The sequence below is a fragment of the Scyliorhinus canicula genome, chromosome 9, assembly GCF_902713615.1.
Source record: "Scyliorhinus canicula chromosome 9, sScyCan1.1, whole genome shotgun sequence".
Taxonomy (NCBI): Eukaryota; Metazoa; Chordata; class Chondrichthyes; order Carcharhiniformes; family Scyliorhinidae; genus Scyliorhinus; species Scyliorhinus canicula.
Window position 1 is genome coordinate 115,158,033 of NC_052154.1, and position 10,442 is coordinate 115,168,474.

General features: G+C 43.8%; 1 protein-coding gene across 7 annotated transcripts in view; it reads left to right on the forward strand.

The window, feature by feature from the left end:
* The window catches only part of dgkza (diacylglycerol kinase, zeta a), a 922,143-nt gene that overhangs the window by 601,889 nt on the left and 309,812 nt on the right, over positions 1–10,442 (forward strand). For 6 of the 7 annotated variants that reach the window (XM_038807436.1, XM_038807432.1, XM_038807431.1 and 3 more), the window contains 3 exons: positions 413–490; positions 5,344–5,400; positions 8,620–8,688. In XM_038807436.1, coding sequence (XP_038663364.1) covers positions 413–490; positions 5,344–5,400; positions 8,620–8,688 — 204 coding nt within the window. The remainder of the gene's footprint in view (positions 1–412; positions 491–5,343; positions 5,401–8,619; positions 8,689–10,442) is intronic. The other variant, XM_038807433.1, reaches the window with a different exon arrangement.

Consider the following 10,442-nt stretch of genomic DNA (forward strand, 5'->3'; position numbering starts at 1 on the left):
CATTACTTCTATTCTTGGTTGAAAATGCTCAAACTTTGAGGGTACACAGGACTTGTCACAGCATTAGCCTACCACTTATTAATCCATAGAAGTCTGATGGGTTTGTGCCTGTGGTCTTCCCTATATCAGCACTGCTGGCTAGAAGGCAACAAAGCAATTTCCCCAAAGGAAGGAACGAAAATTGTGGATCACAGTTGTCCTCACCTAGTACCTACCACATGCTGCCCTCTCCCCTCTCCTTAGCTAGAAATATAACAGAATTGACGAAGCTTGGAAGGAACTGTCAGTTCCCCGTCTTCACATGACAGATTGTAGAGTATCCAAGTATGGCTAAAGGGTTCAGGGAAGGGAGGGAATGTTTATATTAATTCAGTGTGCCACAGTTAATCAATTTTCTCATCCCTCTCTGTAGCAGAAATCAGTGTCGCGGAAGAAATGTGCTGCCTGCAAGATAGTGGTTCACACAGCCTGCATTGAGCTACTGGAAAAAGTAAGTCTCTTCTATCTCTTGAATCGTAGCAATATGCTCCCAAATAACATTTAGTTCACTCCTTATTGTGGGAGATATAGGTTTAGATGTGCATTCTTGTTCTATTTTTGGAGGGGTGAGGAGGAACTCTCCTTCAAGAGATTAAATGCTTTGTGACATGAGATCTTTGGCCTATCATGGCTGAGCCTTTCAAATAGATTTCCCCTCGTGGAATGCGTTTTTACCTTGTCTAAAGCCCTACTCGTTCACTCACATTGAATAGTATTCCAATAGACTAAATTCATTCCCATTCACTCCTGTCGTATCTCTAAATGAAGCAGATTTGATATTAAATCTTGGGTCACACACTTCGTATTCCCCAACTGTATTCTTGTTTAAGTCACAAAAATACAAGGTTTCAGCTGCTGATAACAATACATTTCTAAAACCTCTGGTCATTTTTCTATTAAATTAGAATTTCGAATACATGGCTGATTTTCTTCTTCTTCATTAGTCAAGTGTTTGAGACTCTGTGCTTTTCCGTCATTGGTTGATGAATTACGCAGCCAGGACAGTAATGCAAAATAAATAATCTTAACACCTCACAATGTACAGAAAAATTCTCCCATCTTCCATCCATGCAGTTTTCGATGGAGAGAATAGTGTTGCTTTAGTGCTGGGAGGATTATTTGCACCTGGGAATAAAGTGACACAGGGATCGCCTGTAGAATATCTACTTAATTTAACGCAAACTGGTCTTGAAATGCACGGACTTACTTTATGGACTAGCTGACAGGCTAGTACATTAAGTCCTCATTTAACACCGACTCACTTAACATCATTTCACATTAACATTGTTAAGAAAATAGTGTCAGAATATAATATGCGTTTAATCGTGCCAGTTTCATTTAAAAAAATATATTTAGATTGCCCAATTCTTTTTTTTTCCAATTAAGGGGCAATTTAGCGTGGCCAATCCACCTACCCTACACATTTTTGTATTGTGGAGATGAGACCCGTACAGACACGGAGAATGTGCGAACTCCACACATCCACAGTGACCCAGGCCAGGATCAAACCCAAATTCTCGGTGCCGTGAGGCAACAGTGCTAACCGCTGTGCCACCGTGCCACCCTGTGCCAGTTTCATTTTAATGCCATTTGCCTAATCTTCCTAATCGATGGTCTGTGTGTTTGTGTGCTCTTCCCCATCGTGGTTCCACCCTCCCCCCTCAGTTATTCATTCTCCTGCTCCTGGTCTTGCTTACTCCCAGCCTCTTATTTTTTTTAAATTTAAAGTACCCAATTATTTTTTTTCCCAATTAAGGGGCAATTTAGCGTGGCCAATCCACACAGACATGGTGAGAATGTGCAAACTCCACACAGACAGTGACCCAGCACCGGGATTCGAACCCGGGTCCTCAGCGTTGCAGTCTCGGTGCTAACCACTGCGCCATATGCTGCCCTCATTCCCAGCCTCTTACCTCGGGGTAAGCCTCAAGGGCTTGTTCTTTAGTGGCTCATGACTTCTGGCTTTGCTCTTAGCTTCTCATTGAGTGCGCATTAAATTTCTGGGTTCCATCTACTGGCAGAAGTTGGTCGGTGCACGTAGTCAGAACTTCAGCTCACTGCTTTTCAAAATTTTTTTCCTGGGGCCCACTTTCCCCATCTGGCTGACCTTCAGACCCATGCTATGTTCACTTACCTTTAATGTGAAAGGGGAGCCTGCTTGGTCCTCACTTTCTCACTTGAACCAGGTTCATAAGAGGAGAGGATAATGCACATATCAGGAGCAGACGAGAGGATAATGCAAATATCAAGTGCAGACATCAGCAACTTCCTTTATGCCATCTTCATCTTTATGAAAATCAAAAATCCAACCTCATGAAGGGCAATAGCAACAAAATGCTTGTTTTACTCAGCACCTGATACTCCTGGAAGGTGCTATACCAGAATGCTGACAGCCTCATGGGATTTTGGCATGTTATTAATGTGATATCACAGGTCTGCTACAGCAGCATAGTCTTTTAAGTTGGAGTCAGCTGTAAATTAATAATTGACTCTGGAATCTTAACCTCAAAAGGAATTTTTAACCCACCACTTCTCTTTCAAAATCTCTTCTCATTTCCCAGTATTTCCCTACATTTAACACACATGGATGTTGCATCCTTATTTGCAGTGGCACAATTGACAAAACTTTCAGAGTTAAGTTTCCTTTTTGTAGGCTGTGAACCAGGGGGCCTGGAGCTCTGTACAGAGCTAACACTAGCACTGCTCTATCCTGTCCTGTCCTGCCTTGAGCAGCTCTCTCCAGCAGATTCTGTTGTGAGATCCTGTCTAGTAGGTAAACTGCCTATCTGAGTGTCAGGCCATCTCTTACTTTTAAGAAAACAATAGTCTTTACAGTCCTCTTGCCAACAGCAGGAAAATGGAAGCAAGTCCGCTTTCTGATTTGGCACCAAAAGCACATACCTGGAGGGTGCTTGACGTCAAGTATGCGTGCAGGGTGTGTGACCTGCTCCCTGCTGCCACTTCTGGCTAGAAGACTCCACACAGCCTAATTTAGTTTCATTTAAATGGTGGCAGCGACCGCCATTCTCAATGTAAAAGCCAGTAGCGGCCGTTGCGTGCTTCTCCTGCGATCGGGACCACCGCTGGAACAGTGCAACCGATCACTCTGTGACTCTCCTGACACACACACAACCCACCCGCAGGTCGTGACCCACACTACCTACACTGACCAATTTGAAGCTGAAGTCCTGACTACCTGCACTGGCCAACGTCTGCCGGTAGATAAAGCCTGGTCACTCTAAACATGTACACTGTGGTGAGTACTGAGTTTAAAAACATTTTTAATTGTATTTTCTATTTAATATATTTTATTTCGAAAGTTTGTTTCAACTAGGAATGCCCAGTTCTGCACATGTATGGTACAGTATTTCAACTTGTACCTTTTTTTCCAGACAAGAAGCATCTGAAGGAATCTAGCTGTGTCTTTAACATTGATTCAATTGATTCACTTATAGTTGGTTTTCAGGACAACAATCACAACTCTGAATGAGGACTTTGTATAACTGCGGTGGTACTCCATAAAGACTGATTTGTTTCTTATGAATTTGTTTCATTTTCCTTTCCCAGCCAGATAATGTCTAATCCCAGAACTCTCATCTTAGAAGTAAAGGGATAGTTTACAGCACACTGTTTACAATGCAACACATATATTAACTTTCTGGGACTTTTGAGACTCCGGGTCCATTCACTGTAGACTTCAAAACTGCCGTCATTGTGTCCAAGCATAAATACTTTGCATCTTCCACTCAATAAAACAATCCAAGTCTTCCTCTGATCTCTAAAATTAAATCACCCAGGTTTACTATTTGGCAGATTCCATAACAAGGTCATAGTTGGCACTGTTGCTTCACAGTGCCAGGAACCCAAGTTCGATTCCCAGTTTGGGTCACTGTCTGTGTGGAGTTTGCTGTTCTCCCCGTGTCTGTGTGGGTTTCCTGCAGGTGCTGCAGTTTCCTCCCACATGTCCCGTAGGATGTGCTGTTAGGTGAATGGACATTTTGAATTCTCCCTCAGTTTACCCGAACAGGTGCCGGAATGTGGCGACTAGGGGTTTTTCACAGTAACCTCATTACAGTGTTATTGTAAGCCTAATGGTGACACTAATAAAGATTATTATTATGTACTATAATTAAAGCTACAACTTCAATATATAGTTTTCTTATAAAACAAAAGGTACAACCCTAAAACCTAATGATCTTTTAAACCTCAAAATTGTAACAATAACTGCAATAGTGATCTGTTGAAGTCTGGTAGTTCTTTGTATGACTGCAGTGGTGCTCTATAATTGCAGCGGTGCTCTGCATGACTGCAGTGGTGCTCTATAATTCTAGTAGGCTCTGCATGACTGCGGTCGTGCTCTGTGTAATTGCAATGGTGCCCTGCATGACTGTGATAGTGCTCTGTATAATTACAGTAGGCTCTGCATGACTGCAGTAGTGCTTTGTTTAATTGCAGTGGTGCTCTGCATGACTGCAGTAGTGCTCTGTATGACTGCGGTAATTCTCTGTATCCTTGATTATTTTAAGCTCTGACCCTCATTATGTCCCAACCTTTTCCCACCTGTAAGCTAATTTGCAGTGACTCATGTAGCTGGGCTCCAAAAGTTTTTTGATGATCCACTTCCCAATTTTCCATCCTTCAGTTTGTATTTCAGCTTGCCATTCTTCCTTCCGGACTCTGTTGCATTACCTCATTACATTAAACTCTAGTTGTCATCATTCTGCTGTACTACTTGCTGACAGTGTGAATGTCTATTTTCTGTCTCTGTTTTCAGAGTTCACTATATCCTGAGCTAGGTATCATTGGGAAAATTGCACGTCTTCCTTTGTGGGCCCAAACTCTGACCATTTATATTTAAATGTTAATGTGAAAAGCTGTCACTTTTCCCTGCCGATCAGGAATTCCACTCTTAACATCCATTCTCTGCTTCTTAATTCCCACCAATATCCTTGCCTTGCCACCATTTTGCCTCTAAATACGTACTGTTAAATTTTACCCAGCAACATCCAGTACATTTGAAAAATCAAATAATATGATATTCATTTGTCTTTCTCTATCAATCTGATTCGTTAACTGCAAACTCCTTTTCAAAAAGCAAAGTTGACTCTTCATAATCATGCTGTACGGTTTCCAAAAGCTAACTCCCCCCCCCCGAGCATCGATCACATCAATTTTCACGCGACTGTTTTTTAAATTATTGCCTGGACATGCAATGTAATTATCTGACTGTATCTATATTTTTTAATCCTTTGCAAAAATGGATTAAGCCAATTTTATTTTGCGTTCTCTTTGTTAAACCCACAGATAAATTTTAGGTGTAAACCGACGTTCCGGGAGTCCGGGTCACGTAACATTCGAGAGGTAAGTGGATGTCTCCGCTGTGGCGATAATAATAATAAAAAAACAATATCCCTTTGTTGAAGATAACTGACGTTTGAGATGAAGCCAATCCCTGCTGGAATTCAGGAAGGGCCTGGCCTCAGTGTCTCTATACAGCTGAGGCTATCATGTCCAGAGCTCTACAGAGACATCTTTTGAGGTTCCTTACCCATTGGTTGTTATTTCTGACGGTCCTTGTAATTGTTTCTGTTCAATTTAAGAACTGTATTGGTTTCGAACAGTGCCGCAACACATTTTTATTCAAAACATATATTTGGAGAAAATAGCAAAGAAAATCATAAAATCAATTTTCATTTATTTTAAATTGACCCCATTGGAAAGCTGTTTTTGATGGTTGAAAGCGACATAGAAGCTGTCAGGATTTATGTCACTAACTGCCTCCTCCTAATTCGATACTTTTGGGGGATGGTTGGCCTATTTCGAGCTCATCTCGAGGATATAAGACCATAAGAAATAGGAACAGGAGTGGGCCATTCAGCCTTTCGAGCCTGCTCTGCCATTTATTAAGATGATGACTGATCTAACACTCCCTTTCTTCCCTTTTCTTCCATGTACTGAATGATCTGTTGAGCTGCTTGCAGAAAAATACTTTTCACTGGACCTCGGTACACGTGACAATAAAAAAATCAAATCCACTATGTCCATTTTCCTGTTGTATATCTGTAACCCTTATTTCCCTGATTGATTAAAAACCTATCTTTTGTGAGGGTCACGAAGAATCCAGCACAAGTTTACAAGATACAAAGAAATAACATTTATTTACAATAACATATATATATATAACAGCAGCAGCAACTTCCCTTGCTGCTCACTCCTCTCTCTCTACTGGTCCCAAACAGGCCAGCTTTATTTATGCAGGGAGTCTGCTAATGATTTCTCCGCCCCCCTCATTGGGGAAGCTCATACTCCCATAGGATTGTGGGATTGTCATTAGTCCCCAGCCAATGGTAAGCAGGCAGGTTATAAACACTATTGATCTCGGCCTTGAAACTGTCCAAGGATTTGGCCTCCACAGCTTCTTGGGATAAAGAATTCTAAAGATTCATTACTCTTTGAGAGAAGAAATTTGTCCTCAAATGTGTCTTAAATGAGCACGTCCTTACTCTGCAACTATATAGTGTTCATCAACCAATAGGTGCCTTGCATGGCTTTACTCCATTTATTCATGGAATACGGGTATCATAATGAGGGCAGCATTTATTGGTTATCCCCAGTTGTTGCTGCAAAGGTGGTGGTAAGTCACCTTCTAGAACCGTTGTAGTCCATGTGGCATAGGTGCACCCACAGTACTGTAAGGTAGAGATTTTGACCCAGTGATGATGAAGGAAAGGCCATTTTTGTCTCCAGCCAGGATGGCGCGAGACCTGGCAGGGAGCTACTTGGAGGTGATGGGTGTTCCCACGCACATCCCACCTTGTGCTGCAACAGCACTGAATCAAAGAGTACAGAATCATGCCTGAGAGTTTCCAGATGGTTAATCTCTCCCCTGTACTTTCGAAACCACTTCTAATAAACAAATAAACTCTGGTGAATGTATAGTACTAGAAATTCACCAGTGTATTAGTATCATGTTCTGCCATTGTGTTACAGCTATGTTATGTTGTTGACCTTGTGGGCTCCACCTATGGACCATTGTGTGGCTTCACCCACCGGGGGATATGTTGGGGCATGTATGCATGTTGGGGCATGTTATGTTCCGATCGAGCTTCACAGTTTGCCCACTCTTCACGTTTCTAGCATATGGACATGGCTCTTCCCCTTGAAAGGAAGTATAAAGAGCAGTAGACCTGTAGGCGGTCCACAGTATTGTACTAGTCGCAGGCAGGCTCTGTTCTAAGCTGATTAAAACCTCGGTTTGCTTCTACTCGTGTCTTTGAGTGAATTGATGTTCGCATCATAAACAAAATAACAAGACTGTCAATTAACCTTGCTCAGTCTCTTGTTGCACTGAATGGAATGGTGTGAAATGTGCTTAAAGGACGAACAGAAGCATGTCATATTCATGTCACGGAATTGCTAGAAGGAGGCCATTTGGCCCATCATGTCTGCACCAGCTCTCCAAACGAGCATTATAACTTATTGCCATTCCCTGCCTTTTCCCCATCCCTCTGCGCATTGTTTCAATTTAAATAATCATCTAATGCCCTCTTGAATGAACTTGCTTCCACCACACTTCCATGCAGTGCAAACCAGACCCAAACTACTCGAGATGTGAAGAAGTTTTTTTCTTACTTTCTCACATCTTCAGGTTCGAGCAACCTCTGGATATCAAACTGTCAATCAAATGGGAACAAAAGGTGTATTGGTAGCAGATCAATTTAATGAACAACACTCAGTTCCTTCAAAACTTGAAGTTTCATAGAAACATAGAACAGACAGTGCAGAAGGAGGCCATTCGGCCCATCGAGTCTGCACCGACCCAATTAAGTGCTCACTTCCACCCTATCCCCGTAACCCAATAACCCCTCCTAACCCTTTTAGATACTAAGGGCAATCCACCTAACCTGCACGTCTTTGGACTGTGGGAGGAAACCGGAGCACCCAGAGGAAACCCACGCAGACACGGGGAGAACGTGCAGACTCCGCACAGACAGTGACCCAAGCTGGGAATCGAACCTGGGACCCTAGCGCTGTGAAGCCACAGTGCTATCCACTGTGCTACCGTGCTGCCCAATGCTGAGTGTTAATGCTGAGGTCCACATGCGCCATCCCCTCCCCCCTCTCTCGCTCTCACTCTCACTCTCACTCTCACTCTCTCACTCTCACTCTCTCTCGCTCTCACACTCTAGGGGCACACATGTCCTCGCTCCCGCTCTCCTGCGTCCACACTCCAGAGGTGGATTTCATCCGTAGAATTTGTTTGGAGCTGCTTTGCTCCACCAGCGCAAGATAGGGGTGGTTGGAAGTAACATTTACAAAGAAAATGTAGTGTGAGCATCTTTGTGCCACTGACATATCCAGATTAATTTCTGAAGGGAGTGATGGTAACCACACAGGAACAAAAAGGGAATCGGTTCCCACTCTCAGTTGGGGGGTTCCTTCACTCTGTGACACAAGAGCCGGTAGGTGATAGAGAGCCATGGTGTGGGGAAGAAAAAGCATGTGAGAATGTTCACCGCGGCTTCTGAATGGGTTTCCAGTTGCAAAATGAATAAAATTGCATTCCCTTTGCCCTTTCAGCCTACGTTTGTACGGCACCATTGGGTTCATCGGAGGCGGCAGGAGGGGAAATGCAAACAGTGTGGCAAGGTATGAGCGATGTGTGTGCTTTTATGTGCAAGATGTATGGCCTTAACATGTTGCAAAGTGAAAGTCCTTAATAATAAAATTTACCTCTGCGACTAAAAATTATATTTTAGAGCAGATTATTCAGATAAGTAAATCTAAATGGCAAACACCCAGACTGTGCACATTTTTGAACAACTTTCATTAAAATTGTAGGAAAACCTAAAGTAGCACTTCTTAATTAATAGCTTCCTTTGAGTCAAATGTAGTGATAAATTTGACTAGAGTTTTAAGATCATCTATGTCAGGAATTGATGTCAGAACTGGGGACCTGGTTCATCAGGATTGATAATATCGAAGGGAATGTGAATCTTCAAGCTAGCAGAACATGTATGAAATCTTGATGATAATTGAGCGTCCCACAGGAATTCAGACTTCAGCATGGTTAATTGGGAATCGGTTGCTCATTTTATTGTTGAGTTTATGCAGTTGGATTGCATCACTGCATGCTGTTCAGGAAGTCACTGGGCAGCCAGAGGTAATAGCTGAGATTGCTGGTGCTATTTGAAACCAGGATGTCAATGCGAGGAGATGGAGGCCACTAATATTGGTGCAAGATCAGTACACATGTCCAGGAAGGTGATTAGTGTGCACATGAGCTCTTGGCACTTCAGTGCTTCTGAAAGCTTGTGGTAAGACTTTCTTTGATCCAGGATTAAAATGCCTCCAGCACCTGATTCATCTATGAAGCCTATGAATAATAAAATAAGCAAAGCACTGCGGATGCTGGATCTGAAACAAGAACAGAAGAATGCTGGGACAACTCAGCGGGTCTGACAGCATTAGTAGGGAAAAAAAGAGAGTTGATGTTTCAAGTCCGCCTGACTCTGCTTCATAACTAAAGAGAGGCAAAAATGGAGCTGTAGCAGTGAGAGATTGAAACAAGATGCAGCAACCTGGAGAACACGAGACAGACGGCCTGGTGTGGGGAGGTGGGGGAAGTGGGCGGGTGAGAAGTGAGCAGGGGGGAGGTGGGGAAGCGGGCAGAGGAAGTGGGGCAACGTGGGGAAAGTGGGCAGGGAAGAGGGGGAGGTGGGGGAAGTGGAGGGAGGGAGGTGGGGGAAATGGGTGGGGAGAGGAGAAAGTGGGCAGGGTGGAAGTGAAGGTGGATGTGAGCGGGGGAGAGATGGGAGGGGGAAGTGGGCACGGGCGGTGGGGGAGGGGGAAGTGGGCGGGGAGGTGGGGAAAGTGGACAGGGAGAGTGGGGAGATGGGGGAAGTGGGCAGGAAAGGGGGAGGTGGGGGCAGGGAAGGGGAGGGGGGGGAAGGGGAGGGAGGTGGGGGAAGTGGGCTGGAGAGGTGCGGGAAGTGAGCGGGGCAGAGGCAGGAGGTGGATGAAGAGGGATGAGGTGGGGAAGTGGGGCAGCATAAAAACAAAAAATGTTTGTGAGATTAAAAAAATGTTTAAGATGGAGGAGAAAGTCACAGTGTAAAGTTGTGGAGACCTGTGAGCTGTAACCTGCCTAATGGGAAGCTGAGATGCTGCTCCTCAAGCACTCTTCCATCCCACACAATGCAAGTATGTTCCTCCTAACTGTAGAGGTTCAAATATTTGGACCACTGGGTGGCTCAAAGCAGATGTGATAAGTTGTGCTGCTTGTTTGGAGGTTGCCGTGCCAACGATGAAAGTGGTTGGTTTCTCAGTGGTTGTCCCTTGTACCAATGGCTTGTAGAAGCTGACTTTGGCTGTCTCGTGGGTCGTTTTGCCTTACCGCCATC